The sequence below is a fragment of the Stegostoma tigrinum genome, chromosome 5, assembly GCF_030684315.1.
Source record: "Stegostoma tigrinum isolate sSteTig4 chromosome 5, sSteTig4.hap1, whole genome shotgun sequence".
Classification (NCBI taxonomy): domain Eukaryota; kingdom Metazoa; phylum Chordata; class Chondrichthyes; order Orectolobiformes; family Stegostomatidae; genus Stegostoma; species Stegostoma tigrinum.
In genome coordinates, this window is record NC_081358.1 from 111,976,209 (window position 1) to 112,002,746 (window position 26,538).

General features: G+C 39.4%; 1 protein-coding gene across 18 annotated transcripts in view; it reads left to right on the forward strand.

Annotated features, from left to right (window-relative positions):
• LOC125451742 (focal adhesion kinase 1) overlaps positions 1 to 26,538 on the forward strand; it is a 481,699-nt gene that overhangs the window by 319,354 nt on the left and 135,807 nt on the right. For 10 of the 18 annotated variants that reach the window (XM_059646207.1, XM_059646206.1, XM_059646200.1 and 7 more), the window contains 4 exons: positions 398 to 428; positions 2,601 to 2,653; positions 15,700 to 15,780; positions 21,359 to 21,376. In XM_059646207.1, coding sequence (XP_059502190.1) covers positions 398 to 428; positions 2,601 to 2,653; positions 15,700 to 15,780; positions 21,359 to 21,376 — 183 coding nt within the window. The remainder of the gene's footprint in view (positions 1 to 397; positions 429 to 2,600; positions 2,654 to 15,699; positions 15,781 to 21,358; positions 21,377 to 26,538) is intronic. The other 8 variants (XM_059646202.1, XM_059646204.1, XM_059646212.1 and 5 more) reach the window with 2 other exon arrangements.

The following is a 26,538-nucleotide window of genomic DNA, read 5'->3' on the forward strand; positions in this document are numbered from 1 at the left end:
CTGTAAAGTTTGCAATTAAAAATTGATGGAATTTGGGGTTTTATTATCACCACTCATCATTTGGTAAAACTGGTCATCTTTACATAACTAGAAATGAATTAATATGGAACAGAAAATAATTGAAAGAATTTAGAAATAGACCAAACTCATTTACAGAAGATTGGGTTAACTCATGATTTGCTACGTCTTTGTTTTGGCTTTAGTTGGCTGTTGCAGCATTTTCTGATTTAGTTTGGGTGTCCCAGTAGTTGTGGATGGTTTGATTCATAGTATTCTGGATTCCTAAATTTACATCTTTCAAGCAGTGTGTGCTGATTTAATAAAAGCAGTAATACAACTCAGCTTAAAAAAGAAACTGTTGTTTATCTGCTTAAATTTTTTGATGCTTTTTCCACAGAAGGAGAACGAGCCTTGCCATCCTTGCCCAAGTAAGTGAACATGAGTTTCAAGTAATTAGCAGTGTATCATTTAAGATAAATTTAAGTTTTAATAATTTTTGTATTCATTTTCATTGAAAACTAAGTATTTTCATGCACAACAGAGTATAATGTAGAATCACAGAATAGTTCTTACACAATTGGAGGCCATTTGGCCCTTCATATCTCTGCGAATTGTCTGAGAGCCATTCAGCTCGTATCATTCCCCTATCCTTTCCGTGTAGCCCCATAATTTTTTTTTAATCTTCCCAGAATCACAGAAGTGTTACAGCACAGAAAGGGACTGTTCAGCCCATTATGTCAATCTCCTGCTTTTTTCCCTGTACCTCTACACATTTATTTTTCTCCAGATAATCATCCAATACCCTCATGCGTGCCTCAATTTAACCTGCCGTTCACACGTCACCTGGCAGTGCATTCCATTCCCTGACCTTTTGCTGTGTGAAAATGTTTCTCCTCACTCCACCTTAGCTTCTTTCACAAATCACTTGAAATAATGATTCAGTTCCATTTCCATAATTGAATCTGCCTGTACCACATATTAATTTAGAGCACTTCAGATGTTAACGACTCATTGTCTAAAAATGGTTGTCTTCGTGCCACTCTTGGTTCTTCTACCATTCACCTTAAACCAGCGTCCTCTGGTTCCTCTTGTCAACAAAAGCTGTTCCTCCCTCCCCACTCTATCCAGATCAAAGCTCTTTCCAACCTCCCCTTTTCTATTCATGTGACTGAAGTTTCTCATCCATGAAAATATTCTCTTAAGTCTTTTCTGAACTCTCTCTAATCCCCTCACATCACCAAATTTACACTTAAACAACTTAATGATTTGTTATTAGTCATGTAACTTTAGCAGAATGTGAGTAAACAAGATAATCTACTTAATATCTATGATTTCAGCACAGTTTTGTTTCAACACCCCTCCCACTTTCTTACAGATGGACAGACAGACAGATATAGTTTAGGGATAAATTAGTAAATAAAAACTGTAATGGCGAAATTGATAATTATTTTAACAATGAGTGCAACGCCTTAATGAAATTCCTTGAACATTGAATTGACTTACAGGCGCATGGGATTGTATTTTGCTTGAATCCCAATGATTGATATGATGCTGTGAGATTTCATGTTCAGGAGTTAATATGAGGATGCTATGGCAACACTTCTGACTGTGTCACTCCCAGTGATAGCATGGTGATGATATTGTCTGGTACGTAGCCATTCTTACAGAATCGCACCTTAGAGAAAAATATCAGGCTATTCCTTAACTAACATGAGGTCCAACTCTTGCAACTTTTGCACAGGCCTTTGGATGTCAATAAGGAAGCCTTTGCAGGGTCAAGTAGGAAATGAATACCATTGTTGTTTACAGTGCCTGGGGTGATGGATGTTTTGTCTGCTTTGGTCCCCCTTGTTGGACTTTGTGGTTAAGATTTTCAATTAAATTGAATTCCTTTGATCATGAGTTTCGTTGCCATGTTGCCCCAAATTTGACCACTCTTTTTAAAAAAGCACGCAGAATAGTAGCAAATTATTAAAGGAACGTAATCCAAGGTACTTCACACTGTTATGAAAAAAGCTTTGTCAAAGGGGTGGGTTTTAGGAACACCTTTTCGAAAGGCAGGGAGTTAAAGCAGTGGAGTGTTTAGCCAGTCAGCTCAAAACGGGATCATAGTGGCTGATGCTGGTGATTGTGCCCCTCCCCCGCCTCCCCTTCCTCCCTCCTTTCAACCGGTTAATTATTATTCAACATGAGAGGTATTCAAGACTGAATTATGTTCCCTGTTTGGCTCTCTACACTGCAGGGACAACATTTTCCTGCTCATAATGCATGATCCTGTTGGCTTTCCCATATGCATTTACAACATAATCTATGAAATCACAGTTCTGTATTAGGCCGTAATGTATGTTTGTAGTTTGGAAATTCAGTTTGCAACAGACTGACATAAATATGTTCAACTTTAGCTTTATTGTGTTGTGTATATTCATTCACCCTACAAAACACTCGGATGGTAGCTCGTTTCCGTCTCAATTTTCCTGTGTCAGAAAGGGAATTCCATAACCTGCTTATTATTGTAAGCAACATTGGGTTGAAGTAATGAATGCATACTGGACCTTTCAGAAAATGCATAACATTCAGCGTCTTTCTCATTCATTTTTCAGATTGTCAAACAGTGAAAAACAGGGATTGAGGACACGGACCGTTTCAGTCTCGGGTAAGATTTTCTGGGTTTAGGATAGTAAGTTTGTTTCCTAAATTTTGTAGGAAGCACTGACCAATGGTTATATTTTCCTTTAAGCATTTGCCAGTTTTTCAAGGTATATTTTAGCATTTTTGTAATTGGTGATTTTGGAGTTCGAGAATTCCAGTTCTGGATTCTAACAGTTTTTTCTTTAATACTTTAGGTTCTCTATTCTACATTTTATAATTCTTAAGTGGTTCACTATTTTATGCATTTAAAAATAACCCAACAGATGTCAACTATTAGCTAAAATATAACGCTTCTAATTAAGAATACATTGACACCAGTATTATGCCAGTTTTTCACACACTGAATAGATGATATATCTTGCAAATGGATAAAGGAATTCTCATTGTATTGCAAATAGCATAATATGCTTATTTTCCTCAATGATTTTGTGTAATGCCAGTTGCTCAGTGTTGACCATTTCCAAATGCCTTTTTTCATCAATCATCATATTTATCAAATGTAGAATATTATATAATAAAAAATGAAACCAGTTTGACTTTGAGAAATCAAGATATGTTTCTTTCAGGATGTGAAAATAAGCAAAACCAGAAATAATATTAGAAGGCATTCATTGTACATCGTAATATTTTAGAAAGAGGTAAATAGAAATGTTCGGTAATTGAACAATACCAAATGCTTTATGTAAATTCATCAGCGCTTGGTTTGTTAGTATTCTCTGTATTAGCTGTTGAAAATAGACAGTGCAACTTCTTAAATTAATTTACACTTGGAAATGTTTGCAGCAGTTAATTCTGCTACATTGATTTTAGATTTAATACAATGGCAGAGTGAATACCCGCTTGATTGTCATGTGGAAAGTGGGATTGATCATAATTGAACTACTTACTCCGACACACTGTAATGACTAAGTTGCCTCAAAGGCGAGAGTCAATAAGCCGCAGGCTGTGTTAGCTCTGTTGAATAGCAATCAACATAAAAGTATTCTTTTTGAATGTCACAGAGCTCCCATCCTGTTTTCAGGTCGATTGCTGATGAATGTTAAATGCCAGACTGCTGAGGAAAAATAGAAGTTTATTGAAATTTCAGTCTAAGCACAGACCAAGTTATGTGCTGTGACCTCAATGTTAAGACGATGATGAGGCCTAGTATTGGATGTGAAAGAACTTCTTGTGTTGAAATTGCTTTCCGTTTTCTGCCATAGGGGTTCCACAGGATTAGGTATCAAATCTCAACTGTTCTGGCCCACACTTTTGAGCCTGTGTCAAACTAAGGCTAAAAAAATGTGAAAATCAGATCAGCTTATCAATGAGCTCACAAATAGCTACTGCAGCTTTGAAGTATTCCCCTTTCTGAAAAAGCATCTTAAACTCAAACTATTTTTGCTGCAGTTTGACTGCTCTGGAAGGCTTTCAACTTTACAGAAACTCATGCAAATTTGAAGAATGAGATGAATAAGGTATAACCTATCGATTGTTGCAGTATTATTATGACCAGCTAAATTAGGATTATAATGTTCATGGAATGTGAGCATCACTGGCTCAGCCAGCATTCGTTGCCCATCCCTTTTTGGTGGTGTGGGTGAGCTCCCTTCATGAACCACTGCAGTCTATGTGCTGTAAGTAGACCCACAACATCACTACAAAATTCCAGGAAGTGTGCACTTTTAGATCAGTTTTCTTTGGAATATTTTTGTCTAAAATTAAATTAACAGATTAGAGCAGAATAGAGGGTTTTAGATTGTGTAGAAAGTGCAACCTGAACAATAAGCCCAACCGGTTACACCTGAACTGGAATGGAACTGATATCTTTGGGCGAGGTTTCCTGGTGTGGTTTCTGATTGCTTAAATTAATTTGGCAGGGGGATGGAATGTGGAATGGAGGTGTAGTGGGGGTGATGCACATAGAAGTATAGAAGAAAAACCAAGTCAGTGTAGAGGCAGTGCAGATATAGTTACGATAACACACAAGGGAGCGTGACAAAGCTGCATGGCTCTTATTTAAGTAAAAGGAGTCTTACAAGTAAATGAGTTGAGAATGTTGATTAATGCAAGGGGATGTGGGGTCATTGCTATGACAAAAACAGGGTTGGGGAAGGGACAGGACTGGCAGCTCAGTTTGATAGAATTTTTAGGTGAGGTGGGGATAGGGTAATGTAAAGGAGGAGGTGGGCTTGGAATATTAGGAAGTCAATTACTGTAGTAAGGAGGGATGATATCTTAGAATGTTGTTCAAATTAGGCCATATGGGTGGAATTAAAATAAGAAGGGGATACTTTGTTGGGAGTGTAATATAGATTCCCAAACAGTTGGGGAGAGATAGAAAAACAAACATGTAGATATATAGAACCGTAGGTATATAGAATCATAGGTATATAGCTTCAGTTGTTCAGCGACGGGTGTCGGGAGAGAGTGCAAGGGCAGCCGGGAAGGTACGCTTTTGTTATAAAAGTCTTACCTCGTGTGACTGCAGCCTTCAGTTGTTCAGCGGAGGAGGAGCCCCAGACCAGGTGCGAGTGGTTGGCTGTGTAACAGTTTTCTTTCACCCAATAAATTTGGAAAGTAGCTAATACTCGAAACACTACACGTATAGTGTCTCCCACCCTTCCACACCCTCTAACTTAATAATAAACACTAAGCGTGGTGAGGTGGTACACTATTGGCATTTTTTTCTCATCTCTTTGTTATCTTTTGAGGACGTCACCTAGACACCAAATCCTCTGGGAGTGGTTCGGAAGGCAAAACCGGAGTCTGTTTGAGTATATAACAGAGTAAACTTACTGGTGCAGTGAACTTAAAGAGAGAATACTGTGAAACTTAAAAACAAAACTAATTAATTTTAAATAATTATTTAAGTAGAGATGGCAGGTCAGGTGATGTGTTGTAGCTGTATGATGTGGGAGCTAGCTGATCCCATTGAGAACAGCAGTGACCACATCTGCAGCAAGTGTTGGCTGCTTGAGGAGCTCTGGCTAAAGGACAGATTGTAGTTGTAGGGGATTCTATCATCGGGGGACAGACAGCATCCTTTGTGAGCAGGATAGAGAATCCCACACAGTGTGTTGTCTGCCCGGTGCCAGGGTGCAAGCTATCTCTGACCAGCTTGAGATGCTACTACAGAGGGAGGGGGAGGATCCAGTTGTGGTCCACGTAGGTATCAATGACATAGGCAGAACTAGGAAGAAAGACCGGTTTCAGGATTATGAAAAGATAGGAACAAAATTAAAAAGCAGGGCTTCAAGAGTCATAACCTCTGGATTGTTGCCCAAGCTACATGCAAATTGGCATGGATAGGTGAGGATCAAGAAAGTAAACATGTGGCTAGAAGAGTGGTGTGGGAAAGAGGGTTTCCTTTTCATGGGGCATCAGGCAACTGACATCAGTTCTGGGACAGGAGGAATCTATACCGCTGAGATGGACTCCACCTGAAGAGGGCCAGGTCCAGTGTTCTGGTGAAAAGGGAAAAATGGGTGGTCAATAGGACTTTAAACTAGTAAGTAGGGGCGAAGGGAGGACTGAGCATACAGGGAGCATAACAATTAATGGAAAGCAAAACAGCAGGTTAGCAGGTGGTGAGGAAGCTTAAATTCCATTGAAAATTAGGAAAAAAGTTAAAGGGAAGGAGAACGCGATCTGTTAGTAATGGAGATGACAGGACTCAAAAGAAAGGTGCAAAAACTGGCATAAGAGCACTTTATCTGAATGCTCAGAGCATTCGAAACAACAAGATAGATGAGTTGACGGTGAAATCATGGCAAATGGGTATGATTTAGTGGCCATTACAGAGACATGGTTGCAGGATGGCCATGACTGGAAGTTAAATATCCAGGGGTTTCAAACTGTTTGGAAGGAAAGACAGGAATGTAAGGGAGGTGGTTCGCTCTGATTTTTAAGGATGATGTCAGGCCGGTAGTGAGAGATGATTATAGGTTCTCCTGAACAAAAGGTTGAACCATTTGGGTGGAAATTAGGAATAGCAGGGAGAAGAAGCCACCGATAGACTTGATCTATAGGCCACCAAATAAAGACATTGTGGTGGGGCGGGCAATAAACATAGAAATAGCTAATGCATGTAAAAATGGAACAGCAATTATCATGGCGGATTTTAATCTGCATATGGATTGGTCAAACCAGGTCGGCCATAGCAGCCTTGGGGAGGGGCTCGTAGAAGGCATTTGCAATCATTTCCTTGGACAATATGTAATGAACCTATGAGGGAGCAAGCTATCCTAGATCTAGTCCTTTGTAATGAGACAAGAATAATTAATGATCTCACAGTTAGGGATCCTCTCAGAAAGAGTGATCACAATTTGGTCGAATTTAAAATACAGGTAGAGCATGAAAATGTTAAATCTAGTACCAATGTCCTGTGCTTAAATAAAGAAGACTATGATAGGATGAGGGAAGAGTTAGCTAAGGGAGAATGGGAGCAAAACGTTTATGGTGGGTCAATTGAGGAACAGTGGAGGACTTTCAAAACGATTTTTCACAATGCTCAGCAGAAGTATATTCCAGTGCTAAGGAAGAACTGTAGGAAAAGAGATAATCAGCAATGGATGTTTAAGGAAATAAAGGAAAGTATCAGACTTGGGAAAAAAAAAGTACAACAAAGCAAACAGTAGTGGGAAACTAGTAGACTGGGAAATCTTTAAAGGCCAACAGAAAGCCACAAAAAAAGTTATATAGAAATGTAAGATTGATTATGAGAGTAAACTAGCTTAGAATATAAAAACAGACAGCAAACATTTCTATAAATATGTAAATCATAAAACAGTGGTGAAGGTAACATTTAGTCCTTTAGAGGATGAGAAGGCCGATTTAATAACTGGGAATGAGGAAATAGCAAAGGCATTAAACAGTTATTTTGTGTCGGTCTTCACAGTGAAAGACACAAATAACATGCCGAAAACTGATGACAAGAAGGTTATAGCAGGTGAGGACCTAGAAACTATCATCACTAAGGAGGCAGTGCTGGGCAAGCTAATGGGGCTAAAGGTAGACAAGTCTCCTGGCCCTGATGAAATGCATCCCAGGGTACTAAAAGGGGTGATGGGGGAAATAGCAAATGCATTTGTAATTATTTACCAAAATTCATTGGACTCTGGGGTGGTTCCTGCAGATTAGAAATCAGCCAACGTGATGCCACTGTTTAAAAAAGTAGACAAGAAGCAAGTAACTATAGGCCAGTTAGCTTAACTTTGGTAGTGGGGGAAAATGCTTGAATCTATCATTCAGAAAGAAATAGCAAAACATCTGGATATAAATTGTCCCATTGGGACCACCCAGCATGGGTTCATGAAGGGTAGGGCATGCTTAACTAATTTGGTGGAATTCTTTGAGGACATTACTTGCATGGTGGACAGTGGGAAACCTGTGGATATGGTATATCTGGATTTCCAGGAGGCATTTGACAAGGTGCCACACCAAAGGCTGCTATATAAGATAAAGTTGCACGGTATTACAGGTAATGTATTGGCATGGATAGAGGATTGGTTGACTGGTAGAAAACAGAGTGGGGTAAATTGGTGTTTTTTTTGGTCGATGGTTAGAGGCTAGTGGTGTGCCTCAGGGATCAGTGTTGGGACTGCAATTGTTTACGATTTACATAGATGATTTTGGTGTTGGAGACTAAGTGTGGCATGTCAAAATTACAGGTGTCACTAAGGTGAGTGGTAGAGCAAAGTGTGCCGAAGACATTGAAAGTCTGCAGAGAGATATAGTCTAAGTTTGTGGACAGCGATCTGCCAGATGGAGTACAGTGTTGTTAAGTGTGAGGTCATCCATTTTGGTAGGAATAACAGCAAAATGGACTATGTTTTAAATGGTAAAAAATTGCAACATGCTGCTGTGCAGAGGGACTTGGGTGTCCTTGTGCATGAATTGCTAAAAGTAGAATTGTAGGTGCAGCAGGTAATTAAAAAGGCAAATGCAATTTTGTCTGTCATTGCTGGCGGGATAAAGTTTAAAAACAGGGAGGCTATGCTGCAGCTGTATAAGAATCCTGGAGAGGCCACGCCTGGAGTACTGTGTGCAGTTTTGGTCTCCTTACTTGAGAAGGGATATACTAGCTCTGAAGACGGTGCAGAGGAGATTCGCTCAGTTGATGCCAGAGTTGAGAGTGTTGAATGATGAGGAGAGACTGAGTAGGCTGGGATTATACTCACTGGAATTCAGAAGAATGAGGGGAGATATTTTCAAAACATATAAGATTATGCAGGGAATAGATAAGGTGGAGGCATGGAGGTTATTTCCACCAGCAGGTGCAACTAGGACTAGGGGGCGTAGCCTCAAAATAAAGGGAAGCAGATGTAGGACTGAGGTCAGGAGGAACTTCTTCACCCAAAGGGTTGTGAATCTGTGGAATTCCTGCCCAGTGAAGCGGTCGAAGCTACCTCGCTGAATGTTTTTAAGGCAAGGCTAGATAAATTTTTGAACAGTAAGGGAATTAAGTGTTATGGTGAGCTGGTGGGTTAGTGGAGCTGAGTCTCAATAAGATCAGCCATGATCTTATTGAATGGCGGGCCAGGTTCGAGGGGCCGGGTGGCCTACTCCTGCTCCAAGTTCTTACGCCTCTACAAGAACATAACAGCACAGAAAGAAGCCCTTTAGCCCATTATTTCTATGCAGGCCATCAAACATCTATCTGTTCTAATCTCATTAAGCACTAACTTGATCCATGGCCTTTTATGTTATAGTGTTTCAAGTGCTCATCAAAATATATTAAATGAGCTGGACTATTCCTGCCTGTACCACCCTTTCAGGCAGGAAGTTCTAGATACCCCTAACGCTCTGTGAAAAATGTTTTTCCTCAAATTCTATCTAAAACTCCACTCCTTGCCTTCAAACTGTGGCTCCTAGTCATTAATCCCAGTACTGAGGAGAATAGCATCTCCCTGTCTACCCTGTTTATGCCCCTCAGAGTGATGGTCAAGGAGAGGCAATGACCTAACGATATTTTTGCTGGTCCATTAATCCAGAAACTCAGCTAATGTTCAGAGGACCTGGATTCAAATCCTGCCATGGCAGATGGTGGATTTTGAATTCAATAAAAAAAATCTAGTATTAAGAATTTACTGATGACCATCAAATAAATCATGGCCAATTGTTGGAAAACCCCATCTGGTGCAACAAAGTCCTTCAGGTAAGAAAATCTGGCATCCTCACCTGATCTAGCCTATATGTGACTCCAGACCCACAGTAACATGACTGACCGACTGTCAGTTGTCGTCTGAAATTACTAAGGAAGCCACTCAGTTCTGGCAACTAAGAATGGGCAATAAATACAGGCAGTGATCCAAATCCAGGGAAATTATCCTTCTCTATCAAATCTTCAGGTTCAACGTAATTACTTTTCCCAGTTTTGTCCGATGAACTGTGAAGTCATCTTATGAAAATGCTTACCAAACTGAAGGTTTAAACTTTTAATCCTTTTAGTAATCTGCTAATTTCTAACGAAGCACCCTGCTTTAGAAAATTTACATTACAAGCTTTACACCAAGGTTGACTGTGGTAACCCTAAACTGTTCTGTACCATATTTAGGAGAGAAAGTATTATCTGTTTCTCACCCCAGTTGGGTATCTTCAAAACTGCCTTAGAAGTTTTCTATCTCTCTGATTTCTAAACTAAAATCAATCATTGATTTTTCTAAACCACCAGCAAGCTATTCCCTTTAACAATTACACTCCAGGGATTTTGCAGTCACTGTAATCTGACGCATATTGGATTAGGTCACTGTTCCAGAAATTTTTTTAAACCCTTCTTAGAGGCAATCAGCACCAATACGCCTCTAGTTTGAAATCCAAACTCTAAAAATGATATATATATTATTCACATTTTTCTTCACAATACATGATTGCAATCTCACACACCAGTACCAATGTCATATCTTATCTGCATCTTCTCTAAGGACTTGATATTCAATCCAGGTTGTAGTTCATAAAATTAGATATAATCCTCCAACTGAGGCCTAACCAATGTGTTGTAAAAGTTTAACATAACTTGCTTGCTGATATCCATTAACTGATTTATAAAGCTAAGCAACACTACAGAAAGAGGACATTCAACCCCATGTGTTTTCACCAGCGGACTGAATGAATGCTGGTCTCTTACTGTCTCCCTGTAAATCTGTGTGGTCTTCCATTTCAGATTACAGTCAACCTCCCTTCTGTATGCCTCAATTGAATCTGCCTCCACCACACACTTCTGTAGGGCACACCACTCCCTAACTGAAGCAAGGCTTTTAAGAGCCTTTCACAATTATTCTGCCAACTTCAAAGTGCTATTATCGAAAATGGCGATTAGTTTAACATTATATCTTACTTGGTGCTGTTTTGGTACCTATAATTACATAGCTGCCTACCAATTGAACTAAAACTTGTCTAAATTTTAATGGCATATTTTAACATTTGCCACAGGGTGGCGCCATTGTGGCGCACTCCAGTGGAAAACTGACATTTTGATGAAGCTAAGTAAAAGCACATCCATTTTATTTGCCATACAATCCCACAGAAATCCATCTTTTGGAGTTCCATTTCCTGCGACTTTACTGTTTTGCCAAATTCTCCTTTTCAGTAGGGCCATTGCTGGCACATTCTGCCTGCCAATGCTTAGCTGTCCTGACTGAATCACTCAATCACAATGCTGCTATGTTAGTAATGCTTCCGTCAGGCTGCTGTGCTGCCCTAAAAGCTTATTACTACCAACCCAGTTCGACTTGTGATGAAATGATGAGGTTCACAAACAGTGGTGATTTGTCCTCTGCCAGCCAAGTGAACCCTAAATAACCATTTAGTTCTCCAGCAAAAACCTTGCCAAATTCCTTGAAAAAATTTTCTTGGCTTGAGTCTGGCGGCCTATTTGTAAGTAATATTGCTAATGTTTAAAGATTATTTTGTGTTATTAACCCCATTTTATCAGTTGTCTCCAAAAGTATTTTATGTATCTGCGCCATCTCCAGTTATTTTTGAGTGCAGCAGTTCCCCTTTCCATGAATGGCAGCAAGGTGCGCAGGCCAATAGATACAAATTTTGTATCCTGATTTGTAATAACCTTGGATCATTGTGTCTGGATGAATTTTACAAATGCCAACAATTATTCTCTATTAATAATTGTCCAACATTTCTAAGACTTTAAACCTCAGCAGAGGGACAGTTTGATTGGTGAAGAGTGAATTGCATGTAATCTAGCCCTGATATACATATGCCCACTGCCCTCCTTACACTGATCTTCGTGTGTGAGTGGCTGCTGCAGGTGTACTCGATACTTACTAGCCGGCCTGAATCAGGCTTCAACCAGGCTGATGCTACATATGTTTCCCCAAGGGCTTAGAAACTTGGCAGTGCAATAGAGGCAGGACCTACTGCTGTCAGAATTGCTGTGGGCATTCGTTGTGCATCGAGAGAAGTAGGAATGTCTCCCCATCCCCAAGGCTCCTCAGATAACCCTGCAAGTCTCACCAAATCCCTAGTCCCTATTGCCAAAATGGAACTTCTTTCCTCACACCTGTACCTAGCTGTCAATTGTCTGGACCTGTCTTCAGTGATCCTTACTACCACCAGTTTGCTCTCTGTTTGATCTGGCCATTTGACAGATGGGAAGCCAAATTATGCTACACAAATAAGGCCATTCAGCTGAGTGTGACAACACACCTGACCTTGCTGGATTCTCAATTATTTTAAGTTTCCAACTGCCTCATAAATATTGGGGCTGTGATCTCAATCCAGTCACTGTTTCTTAAAAATGCAGATATTGAAAATAGGACCCAACCAGACGTGTACTGCCTTTGTTTCCAGTGGTTAATGTATGTGACAGTGCTCACATATGGGCAGTAGCCTGATTTTTACTACATGCAACCAATTGTATCTCGGCATAATTCTGTTTTTTTGTGGACTGGAGTAGAAAATCAAATGATTATTTTGAATATGTAGTCACTTTGTAACACTTTCAGTATTGCTGAAAAAGTCACTTTTTCAAAGCTTTTTGTTCTGATCAGTTCAAGATAAATAACTTTGACAAAACATATATTTTTCCAATAATATTTTACAGCATGGAAAAAGACTCTTCAGCCCATATGTCTTTGCTGGTCCCAAAACATTAATCCATTCTAATTCTATTCAAGTGTTTACTTAAATATTTCAAAGAATCATAGACTCCCTACAGTGTGGAAACAGGCCATTCGGTGCAACAAGTCCACACTGCCCCTCTGAAAAGTGTCCCACCAGACCCATTCCCCTACCCTTGGTTTTCCATGTCTAACCCACCTAACCTAAACATCCCTTGTCACTCCGGATAATTTAGCATAGCCAGTCCAAGTACCCTGCACATCTTTGGCCTGTGGGAGGAAACCAGAGCACCCGGAGGAAAACCATGCGGATGCTGGGAGAATGTGCAAACTCTACACGTACAGTTGCCTGAGGGTGTAATTGAACCCAGGTCCCCGGCTCTGTGAGGCAGCAGTGCTAACCGCTGAGCCACTGTGTCGCCCGAAGGCATTTCTGAAATGTCTTAGGAGTTCCTGCCTCTACCATGCTTTTAGACAGTGAGTTCCAGATACCTCAATTCTCTGGGTGAAAAACCTCTTCCTCAAATCCTATCTAAATATCCTGCTCCTTTAATATAAAACAGTGAGCCATGGTTATTGACCCTTCTACTAAGAGGAAATGTTTTTGCCCACCTGTGCTGTCTGTGTCTGTCAGAACATTATACAGTTGGATCTGCCCATCAGCCCTTCCTACTGTAAGGAAAACGACCTCTTCTTATCTAGTATAGAGAGATAACAAGGTGTAGAGCTGGATGAACACAGCAGGCCAAGCAGCATCAGAGGAGCAGGAAGGCTGACGTTTCAGGCCTAGACCCTTCTTCAGAAACCCTTCTTCATTGTCATTCTGGATGTTAGAGTGAGTGTGCAGTGAAGAAATCAGTATTGCATATTATTATAAAAGCCAATGAAAGCACAACTGTTATAATTTTCTTCTTTGTTGTGCCCAACAGAAGTACTGTATAGAAACATAGAAATTAATTGCAGGAGTGGACCTTTCGGCCCTTTGAGCCAGCTCTGCCATCTCCCCTTTATTCCTTTAAAATTTTCATAAATCCATGCTGCTTTTGACCAGTCCTGTTAATGCTTTCTAAATGTTCTGTTTTCTTGTATTTTGTAAAAGACTCCAGCATTCGACCCTTGCTGATGTTAGCAAACTGGTCTCTGGGGTTTTTTTTGTCACTTGCTACCTGTAGTCTGTAGGAAATGTTCTAGATTCTATTGAATTTTGGAAGATGACCACTAGTGCATCCAGTATTTCCAGGGCTGCTTAATTTAGATCCCAAGTTGTAAAGGATCAGGCTGTGGTGATTTGTCAGTGTTTAACCCCATTAATACTAATTTCCTTCAATTTCACCCTGTCGCTAAATCCTTGGTTTCCTAAAGTTTCTGGAAAATCATTTGTGTCCTCTTTTGTGAAAAGAGAACCAAAATATATATTCAATTCTACTGCTAATTCTTTGTTCCCCATGATAATTGTTCCAGCTTTTGACGCTAAGGGACCTACATTTGTTTTCATTAATATTTTTCCTTTCACATTTTTCTCAATGCTTTTATGGTCAATTTATGTGTTCCCTGCAATTTAACTCTCAGACTTAATTTTTCCCCTCTTGATCAAACCTTTTTCTGAATTTTAAATGCTTCCGGTCACAGGGCTGTATTTTTCATTGCCATTTTCAGTGCCTTAGTCAGTGCCAGGTGATCTGCCCAGTTTCATTTATTTTTTTCTTCTTCACTGTTGATACAACTGAGTGACTCACTAGGCATTTTCAGAAGGCAGTTCGGAGTAAAACACATGGGTTTGGAGTCACGTAAAGTAGACCAGGCATTCCCTAAAGGAACAAATACAGAGAATGCTGGAGAAACTCAGCAGGTCTGTCCGCATCTGTGGAGAGAAAAGGTTAAAATTTCAAGTCTGGTATGACTCTTCTTCCCTAAAGGATGAGTGAACCAGATGGTTTTTTTCAGCATTTGGCAATGATTTCAAACTTTTAGTTCCATTTCTTTTATTGAATTCAAATTCTATCATCTATGGTGTGATTTGAACCTTGGCCTCCAGAGCATTACTTGGGTCTTACTTAGCCAGTGACAATAGCCACTGAGCCATCACCTCCCCTCATTCTGTCAACAAGTTTAAAAACCCTTATGTAAGCCATCGATATAGATTGGAAATAACTGATGCTCGAGCATTGATTATTACAGTACCCATAAGTGCAGCCTGCCTGCCCAGATATGGCTTCTTTATTTATACTGTTTTCTGCCCCATAATCAGCCCTCAATCCATGGTAATCCTTATTCTATGAGGCCAGATTTTATGTAATATCCTTTGATGCAGAAAATGTAAAGGATAACAAAACAACAATCAAGGCAGATTAGGAAATCCACAAGATGGACAAGCATGTGGACGTACATGGAATAGTGTGGGTTAGATGGTCTTCAGATTGGTATGACAGGTCGGCACAACATCGAGGGCCGAAGGGCCTGTACTGTGCTGTAATGTTCTATGTGAAATAAATAATATACATATGTTCATGAGAAAATCCACTTAGAAAGTGAAAAGTGAAAGCAAAATTTGCAATGTCAGATTTGCAGCACCTTCCACACTGCAGGGATGCTTTTTTATGATTCAGTATTTTACCTTTAAGAAAAATATATGGCAGCTAGCTTAAAAACAATGGGCAAATAGGGGCAAAGGATGTGTAATTGAAGTGGCAGTAAGGAATTGATGAAGAAATAACCGTTTTGTGTGTAGATATTCAGAACTTGGATGGCTGTTAGGTAAATTGTAGTGCTGTTGAAGTGAGGACATAGCTCGCACCCTCGAGCATGAAAGTAATTCTGCATTTTTGTTGTGTACTGTCTTTGAGGACATTCTTTGAGACATTTAACATTTTGGTAATTTTATATGAGGTTTGATATTTATTTATTTATTTATTCATTAAACTTTCTGCTTTCAAATATTTTGTATTTCATCTTGATATCCAAACTTTCCTTTTATTCTTTGTCGTCACTGAAGGAATGAATCATTGGCAGCCCAGAGTTAAGAAAGCCAGACGCTTTTTCCCCTTCATCCTCTGCTCTCATCAGACAGCCAAGGGTACTGGATTGATGTTTAACTTCATGAAAAATCTAGAGCATTGCCTTGATTAACTTAATTACTGCTTAACTCCTTAGCTTTGTGATTGAGGTTGCATTCTTCTTTAAACCTCGTTTCTATCTGTAGTGTTTGTGCAAATTATCATTTGATGTATGCAGCTTTATAATTTCTTAGATCACTTGGAGCTATTCACCCAATAAAATTCTGATCTTTGGATTTAAAGGTGATTTATACAACTTTTTTTATATAGACATGACTTAAATCATTTAAAACATTCATTTACTGATGTTTATCTAGTTTCCAAGAACTGAACTTTACTGTCGTTGGTCACTAACAGATGTTAAGGAGACATCCTAAAACTGGAAAAAAGGTCACCTTGTGATAGAAAATGCACAGTGTATTGTATGGCCAATGTCATCAGATTGATAAAAGTACAGATATTCAGAGCGCGGGAGTGTTAAGTCACCTTTGCGTAATATAAATCGGCTTATTTTGCAAAACACTAACAAATCGTGCTCTGATGTTGTAACTCTCAATCATGTGAAAGCACAAAATTCTGAAAACATTCAGCTGGTCTGACAGCATCTGTGGAGTTAGCAACTGAGTTAATGTCTTAGATCGATGTCAAGGAGATAAAATGTTTATCTACCCTCTTCTCACCTTCCTTGGCCCCAAACACTTATTAACCACAAGAAAGAGTATTTTATGTAAACTCTTGCAATTTGGTATACTATTTTCACTCTAAGAATCCTTGACACAAGGGAGACCAAATTTGGTTTGAGGGACTGCTTTGCAGTCATTTTGCCTGTCATTTTATTTCTCCATCCCACTGCAATTCTGACCTGATTATCTTCAGCCCCTAGTTCTGTTCCAATTACTTAATTCCGAAGAATGGTACCTCAACAAAACAATAGCAGTTATGCAGATGGGAGAACGTAAGGTTCTAGTATGTTTTCATTGGTGTACAAGTCCAACCTAATCAACCTCTTCTCCTAAAACAATTCTTCCACACCTAGGAACAACATAGTGAACCTCCTCTGGACTGCCTCCAAATGCCAGCTTTTATGTTAAAGATAGTATATAAATGAAGTGTCTCAAGGAGCTTCACAGCAGCATTATACACCAGACTTGATAACAAGTTAAGTGAGGTGATATTGAATCAGATGATCAAACGCTTGATCGAAGAAGTCATGTTTTAACAAAAGAAGGAAATGTGAGAGAGAGGCAAAGAAGTATAGGGTGAGTATTCCATAACCTGGGACTTGGGTGCAGCCACCAGTGATGGAGAGAATTAATGTCGGGAGGCCAGAGTAGCACAGATATCTTGGGATTGTTATGGAGCTGGAGGACATAACAACAATAGGAAGGGGTAATCCATAGAGGATTTTGAAAGCACAGATAAGAATTTAAAATTAGGATGTTGCTTGACTGCAAGTTAGTGCAGGTCAGCAGGTGCATGGATAATAGAGGAGTGGGAATTGCTGTGGGTTAAGATAGAGACATTCAACGAAGGTAGACTGTGGGAGACAAGCCAGGAATGTATTTGAATTGCTAAATCTAGAGTTAAATAAGGCTTGAATGAGGATTTCAGCAACAGATGACCTGAACAAAGAGTAAGCCTGAGATTGTTGCAGCAGTGGAAATGGGCACCCTCCGCATGTTGGCAGTTGAGGTTGGAATATCTGTAAGACCATAAAACAGAGACTGAATGGCCTATTTCTGCTCCAGTCAAATCTAATCTGTCATTTCCTCCTGTTATCCCATAACCCTTGATTCCCTTACTAATAAAAAATCTATCTCTGAAATCTGCCTACATCATTCAAATGTTTAACGATCCAGCCTGAACAGTCGTGTGTTGGGCTGAATTCCACAGATTGACAACCGTCTGAGGGAAGAAATTCTTTCTCGTCTCTACCTTAATTCTGAGATTAAGACATCTGGCCCTAGCCTCTCCTACAATGGCAATAGTCTCTGCATCTACCTTGTCAAGGCCCCTAAGAATATTGTATGTTTCAGTAAGTTTGCCTACCTTACACCCTATCAGGAATCAACCTGATAAACCTTCTCTGTACTGCCTCCAGTGCCACTATATCTTTCCTTTATATAAGAGGACAATGTTCCAGCTGGTGCCCTGTATAGTTTAACAAAACCTACCTACTTTGATAATCCATTCCCTTTGAAGTAGGCCTACAGTCTGTCTTCCCTATTACTTGTTGAACTTCTAGTTTTCTGTGACTTATACACAAGGACCCCCAAATCCTTCTGTATCACAGTTTTCTGCAGTCTTTCCTAATTTAAGTATTATTAATAGCTCTATTTTTCCTACCAAAGTACATAATTTCACATTTTTCCACAGTATATTCCATCTGCCAAGTTTTTGCCCACTCACTTAACCTGCGTATTCTTTCACTTGTCTCTCCCTCGCTTTCTCTTTCTGAAGTTAAACTGACCGGTCTGTAATGGCTGGGAAGGCCCTTACAGTTGTACTTGAACAAGCCCACAATGTTTGCAACTCTCCAGTCTTCCAGCATCTACCCCCAAGTCCAGTGCCCCTGCAATTTCTAACCTTGCTTCCTTCAAAATCTTTGGATGCTTCTCATTTGGTCCTGATTTCTTGTCAACTTTAAGTACCAAAAGTCTACCCAATGCTGCTGCTTAAAAATTTGGAACCTTTATGTGACAGAGTTGCCTCCTTTGATACCATGGACTGGGCAGCATTCTACCTCGGTGAAAGTAATCATTTAATACCTCAGCCATTACTCTGTCTCCTTGTGTAAGTCCCCTTTTTGGTCCCTGATTGGACCCACTCCTCCTCTAACCATTCTTTTACTATTTATACGCCCATAGAAAACTTCGGGTTTCCCACTATGTTAGTGTGAGTTTTTTTCTCATAGTTCCTTTTCCTTTTTTCCTCGTAATTCCTCTTCTTTTTCAGTTCTCCCCACTAAATCTAAAGTATTCTGCAGTATTAACTAGCCTAACATGTGTTACCTTATCAAATGTCCTGTGGAAAGCTTCCCTTGTAGTCCAATTTGAAACAAGATTGTGAGCAGACTGTTAGCAGGGGGAAGGATGGGGTCAGTTTATTTTTTAGGACTTTACAGTCCTCTGGGCTCAACATTGAGTTCGCAATTTGATATCATAACATCTGCTCTTGTGTTCTCATAATGTTATTTTCTTCGAGTGTTTGTCTATTTTGCTTTTTTTTTTAATTTACTCAGTCTTACTTTCCACTCCATTACACACCTGGTTATTTTCTTCTTCCTCCACCTCACTTGTTACTGACTCAGATTGTTTGAAGCCTGTTACATCTCTAATATTTTCTAGTACTGATGAAGGGCATGAATCTGAAATGTTAAAGTCTTTCTTTGCCACCAATGCTGACAGACCTGCTGAGTATATCCAGCATTTTCTGCTTTTAGTAAAGATTTTCTGCAATTGCAATGTTTTGATTTGGCCTAGCTTCCAGCGTGCACTGACTTTATTTTGCTTATTCACTAATACAGTATCTTACATTTGCACTTCCTGGTTTTTAACTAGAAATTGTTCTACTGTCACATTTTTAGTTGTTTTTTTTTTCAATTTAATTTTTTAAGCAGCAGAGTCCTTATTGAAAATATGAAAATAGAAATTTTGTTTAATGTCTCTTCCCATTTTAAGAACATAGACCAGTACAGTACAGGCCCTTCGGCCCACGATGTTGTGTCAACCTATTATCCTGCTCTAAGATCAAACTATCTTGCATACCCTACATTTCACATGTGCCTATCCAACAGTCACTTGAATGTCCCTAATGCATCTGACTTCATTACACTGTCGGCAGCGCATGCCGCACACCCTCCACTCTGTGTGAAGAACCTACCTCTGACATCTCCTCTATTCCTTCTTCCAGTCACCTTAAAATTATGCCCTCTCAGAATAGTCATTTCCGCCAAGGAAGAAGTGTCTGGCTATCCAATTAAATTGAAACTAAAGTAAAATATTATTTTAAGAAAAGACTTATTACCCTGTGTTATCTACAAATGTACTAATGCTTTTCAGTATTTTTGTAATTCTTAATCTTGGCATGCACAATAGGTTTTTTTTGTAGCAAAACTTGTACTGCATTTTAAATAAAACCATTTTGGGTACTGAAACTAATGTGGTGACTGGTATGCCGTTTTACTGAAAGCATGTGGCATGATCAACATGAGTAATTTTTCTACCTCGGGCTTAAAAACTTTATGGACAAACCTTTGATGCTTTGTAGAGTTGGAGAGTTTCTCTAATAATTGCTACCGACTAAACATTTGATTTCCATTCATCTTCTGCCCTGGGCCGTCTTCCAGATGCTGTATAATCGAAACCTGGGGCAGTATGCTACTCAATCTGTTTTCCCTTTGCATGCTTGAGCCCAGAAAATGCTGCTTTTATAGTGCATCATCTTATACCCTGATGGATCTGGGTAGCATATCCCATGTATCAGTGATAATGGGAACTGCAGATGCTGGAGAATCCAAGATAACAAAGTGTGGAGGTGGATGAACACAGCAGGCCAAGCGGCATCTCAGGACCACAAAAGCTGATGTTTCGGGCCTAGACCCTTCATCAGAGAGTCTCTGATGAAGGGTCTAGGCCCGAAACGTCAGCTTTTGTGCTCCTGAGATGCCGCTTGGCCTGCTGTGTTCATCCAGCTCCACACTTTGTTATCTAGCATATCCCATGTAATTCACCTAAACATCACTGAATCCCCATAGAGTGGCAACAGGGTCTTTGGCCCATCAAGTCCACACCTAACCTGAGAGCGTCCGACACAGACCCATGCCCATACCCTTCTTTTCCTGTAACCCACCTAATCTACACATCCCTGAACACTGTCGGCAATTTAGTATGGCCAGTCCTCCTAGCCTGCCCATCTTTTGGACTGTGGGAGGAAACTGGAGCACCCGGAGGAAACTCACGCAGGCACAGGGAGAATGTGCAAACACCACACAGACAGTCACCCAAGGGTGGAATTGAACCTGGGTCCCTGGCATTGTGAGGTAGCAGTGCTAACCACTGTGCCACCTGAAGCTCGCCCAAACTAATTGGATGGAAATTTCCTGTTTCTCCTGACCTCTGGATCCCAAGTGAAATGGTTTCAGTTTTTTTCACCTAAAAGACATGAATTCTTAGCTCAAAAGTGCATCAATAAGTGTATGAAATACTCTAACACAGTGGAATTCATCTTGCTTTAAACATTTTGATAGGCAGGATAGTGATTTATTCTGCATGTTGGGAAGCTGTATTTGAAGTGGAAGTTAGTGGTTTATATTGGCAGATGCTGTCAAGTGTGGCTGTCAGTTTAATTCCCAGTATTAATATCATTAATAATTCATTCCAAATATAAGGATATGAAAATCAAACATTAATTTGAATCTATAAAGATTTATTTTTAAGTTTAGCTTCCGTTTGTTGTGAATCATAGATTCTTGCATTTTCTGATGCTTTTGTTCCTGAAGGTTGTTTTTGTTTCCTGCCTCTGATAATAATGCAATTTTCCACCTTTTCTCCCCTCCTTGTTTTTCTTCTCTTTCTGTCTTGCTGCCTGGATTCACAGATGAAATTAGTGGGGACGGTAATTGTTATGCTTAAAATTCTAAAGAATTTGAACTTGCTAACAACATTAATTCGTGCTTTAATAGATTTTGCTGTTAGTTTGCCCATGAGAAAATGTACAGACTGGTATTTGCATACATATCACAGTGGACTATGTATGCTATTGAATTTCTCATTCTACGCATGTAATTAATGACTAGAAAATGTACTAACTGCTTTCTTGATGCTGATTCTTCTACCAAACGAAATTTATTATCGTGTTGTATTCTTTAATGTTTCTTACACGAGTTGTGTTGTTTGCTGCCTGATTTTCCTTGCATCATATTTAGATCAGGAGGAAAATATATGTCAATCTGCTGGCAATGCTACCCATTTAGTGTTGGTATGGGCGTGACCTAGGACAACCATTAATGCTTTTCCTCTTTTGTACACGGTCTGGTCTTGGCACAATAGCATCCTTTAATAATATAGTTGAAACAGGAAATCATTTGAATGGGAACATGGAGGAACTTGGAATGTGGAGGAACTAACATGTCAACATCAGGTGGCTGGGATCATTGAGGTTAAATGTACATTCTGGTCCTTCTAACTATTTGCAGGGTCTTTCTCCTGTATACCACTCAATCTTGCTTCCTAGTGCACCTCAGTGTTTGAAGACCATTTTTCAGTGCAATGACTGCAAACAATATATTAAGTGGTTTTCTTTGATTTTGGTGAAATGTCCTGCTGACAAATCCATTAATGGAACATATTCTAAACCTGTACATTTTATTATTAAATTTTTCCACTCATTTCTCCTGCACGCTCTGTTACTCGTGTGGAATTGAACTTTAATCAAAATTTAATTTTTTTTTACATTGGTAATTGAGATCTGACATATTATGTAATGTGACTATCGTGGAATAGAGCTATCATGAAAGTCCCTGCTTTTATTTTTTTAAATATTTACCAATTACTCAACTGGAAGGAAGAATGAAATCTTCTCCGAATTTTGATTATTTGCTGAGCTATATTATTGCCTTTTTTGGTTTATTTTCATAGCTGTTCATTGCCAATCTAGATGTGACTAGATTCAGAGGTTGTAATCTAAAATAATTTATAGTGTTACTTGTAGCTGTAAGCGTGATAACTCAAAAGTAAATCAAAGCAATAAACTTTGCATCATTGCATTCAATAATTCAAAGCGATTTGGAGACAAATTACTTTTGCTGGATTTTGACTGCTTTCGAAGTATTACAAAAGAAAATGAGTAAATAAGAGGCACTAGCTGTCATAGTGAATTGCATTTGGCCCTTTTACTTAGTGTCAAACTGGTCAGATGTGGGTCCTTTCAGTCTGTTGGCTTTTAGCATCATATGCATTTTTTTCAAAATTACACAGTTGAGCAGCAAGGGTGAGCTTGAGCAATCTTGAGTCAGTTCCTCATTAACTGAAGACAAGCTTATTTTTGGCAAAAAATTGACAGTCTTATTATAGTCAATGATATTGCAGATTGTCACAATAATGTGATGAACAATTTTTATTCTTCACTGGATTTTACTTCACATTTACCTTTTGTTTTACCTGATTTATGAGTGTTGATACTAACTGTGGTGCCAAAATATTTAGTAGACCATTTGGTAAAAACCCAATGGGAATTATGTGCCTTCATTTTTTTTTCAACACACATAATTGTTAGGTACAGACCAATGCAAGCTATGGATCATAGAAACCTTATTGTGTGGAAGTTGAGCATTTGGTCTATTGAATCCACTTTGGCCCTCCACATCCCACCCAGATCCACCACCACATCCCTACGTTTCCTATGGCTAATCTACCTAGCCTGCATATCCCTGATACATAGGCAATTTAGTCTGGCACTCCACCTAACTGAACACCTTTGGACTGCATGGCAATTTATGTCATTCATGTATCAAAGGACAAATGTGTGGAAAAGCTTAATAATAAAATGCACAGGTTTATGATATGTTCCATTTATGGATTTGGTGGCAGGATGTTTTTTCACAAAAATGAAAGAAAATGATTTTATATATTGTTTGAGGTCGTTGAACCGAAAAGTGGTTTTCAAATACTGAGGTGCATTAGGAAGCAGGATTATGAGGTCTCCAGGAGTGAGACTGAGCAAATCATTAGAAGGACCAGTACCCACAATTAAACCTGAATGATCCTACAACCTGATGTTGACGTATTAGCTCCTCCACATTACTACTTCAGTCCACATTTTTATATCGCAACAATTCCCCTCATTGTGGGTAAATTTGATAGTGCCTCAAAAAATGGGCTAGGGACAATGATGCACAGTGAACATTTTCCCATTGATTACAGTGCAAACAAGACACCAATCCCCACTGATTTCCATGCTGTTGATCTATAATTGGCAAAACATAAAATGAGCCAATATGGCTGGCACAACTGAAAACTAGCCTGTTCTCCCCCACCGCTTAAAGTTGAAGTGTATTGTTGCAAGAGGAGATGATGGTGGTTGGGCAGGAAGGATGATCTAAGAACCTTTGAAGAATGACAGTGTGGGAGAGAGCAGGCTCCAAGATTTTGATAGATTCTGATGGACGTGCAAACTAGGGAGATATTTGGTTTTTGAGAAGGCCTAGAACGCTGTCCCGACATATGTCAAGGAGGCAGTCTGAGGAGATAGCCGCAGAAGGTATGAGTCAAGCTCTGACAATCTAGAAGTAATTCTAAAACCAATGACCTCACAAGTGGTCAGGATAAGTAAATGAATCTACAAATGCTATTTCCTACTGAAGTGTCAACTTTGGACACCATGTAATTCATCACTCACCTACCAACAGTGCCTCTGAATCATACCTCATAATCTGATATTCATCTGCTACACTACAACCACAACACTTAGCGCTGCTTGTCACACTGATGTCTTACACACAGTCAGCCCAGGCAACCACATTACCCAAACTCACTGAAACTTTCCCCCCCTCTCTCTTAAGGAGCAAGGTGGCACTCAACAGGAGACAGCAGAAGCTCAAAGAGAAGAGTAATGCCTGCTTGTCCTAAATCCAGTGGAGGAGGTTGGGCTTGCCATGTTTGGAATGCTCTTTTAAAATTCGCTTATGGGACATGGGTGTCACTGGCTGGCCAGCATTTATTGCTGTGTCACCCTTGAGATATCAGTAGTGAGCTGCCCTCTTGAATCTTTTCCAAGAAAGTTAGGTATAGGTAGATACACAAATCCAGTAGGGAGTTCCAAGATTTTGATCCAGTGATACTGAAGGAATGCTGTTATATGTCAAAATGGTAGGTGGCTAGGAGTGGCGTGCAGGTGATGGTATTCCTGTGTATCTGCTGCCCTTGTCTTTCTAGATGCTGTGCAGTGGGCGAGATTTTTCTTCATTGGATTTTTCTTGCATCAACTTATGTTTTATTTTACATTTTTCTATGCTTGCCCTAATGTATGAGTGTTGATACTAACTTTAGCGCCTAAAGAAATTAGTTGAACACTTGGAAAAAACCCGATCGGAATTATGTGCCTTTGCTTTTTCAACCCGCATAATTGTTAGGTACAGAACCAATGCAAGCTGTGAATGCATGGCAATTTATGTCACACATGTATCAAAGGAAAAATGTGTGGAAAACCTTGATAATAAAATGTACAGATTTAGAATGCATTCCATTTATTTCACCAAAATGAAAGAAAACCACTTTCAGGAGTCTTGGTAAATTTCTGCAGTGCATCTTTTAGATGATACAGAACTTAAGAACCAGGACCAGAAGTAGGCCATCTGGCCCTTTGAGCCCCCTCCACCATTCAATAAGATCATGGCTGATTATATCATAGCCTCTGCTGCACTTACCCACCTGCTCACCATAACCTTTAATTCCTTTACATTCAAAAATGTATCTATCTTAGCTTTAAAAATATTAAATGAGGAAGCCTCAACTACTTCACTGGGCACAACTTCACAGATTCACAACTCTTTGGTGAAGAAGTTCCTCCTCAATTCCAGTCTAAATCTGCTCCTCCTAATTTTGAGGCTTTGCCCTCTCGTTCTAGTTTTACCCACCATTGAAAACAACCTCCCTGCTTCTATCTAATCTATTCCCTTCATAATTTTGTATGTTTCTATAAAAACCCCACTTATTTTTCTAAATTTCATTGACTATAATCCTAGTCTACTCGGTCTGTCCTCGTAAGCCAACCCTCTCAACTCTGGGATCAACCTAGTGAATCTCTTCTGCATCCTTTCTGAAGTAAGGAGACCAAAACTGCATGCCATATTCCAGGTTTGGCCTCACCAGCACCCGATACAGCTGCAACATAACCTCCCTGCTTTCAAACACAATCCCTCTAGCACTGAAGGACAAAATCCCATTTGCCTTCTTAATTACCTGTTGTAGTTGCAAACCAATATTCTGCGATTCATGCACAAGGACACCCAGGTCCCTCTGTATATCAGCATGCTGCTTTTTGTTTTAACTGTTCAAATAATAGTCCTTTTTTAATGTTATTCCTACCAAATTGGATGACTTCACATTTATACTGAGTGTCAATGTGATGGGAGTGGATGTGGTGTCAATCAGGTGGGTTGCTTTATCCTGGATGGTGTTAAGCTTGTTGAGAATGTTGCAAATGGGAATTATTCCATCACAGAGATAGTAGGAACTGCCGATGCTGCTCGTCTACTATTCCATCACACTCTTGATTAATTAGCGCAGAAGCCTTGAGGTCAGCAGAACCTTGCCCATCACTTGCCGCACCTCTCCCTGATTTTGTTTTACAACTTTAAAAAGCACAAAACACTTCTTGTAAAGAAAGCAACTGCTGAAAGAAATAATTAACATTTCACCTATAAATTGTTGATCCCTAGGAATAATGTGGTTGGAATGTGAGGGTATCTATTTTGATTATAAAAATAACATTATCTTAATAGACAAAAAATTCAGAATGCTTTGGTGCACAGGGATCTGGGTGTCCTTGTGCATGAATCATAGAAATATAGTAAGCGAGTATAGCAGATAATAAAGAAGGCACATTAAATATTGACATTTATTGATAAAGGAATAAAGTATGAAGGTAAAGAAGTTTTTTGCAACTGTACACGACATTAGTAAGACCACACCTGCATGCAATGGTGGTCCCCTTACTTAAGAAGGGATTTTGTTGCATTTAGGTAATTCGAAAGAGGCTCACTGAATTGATTTCATAGA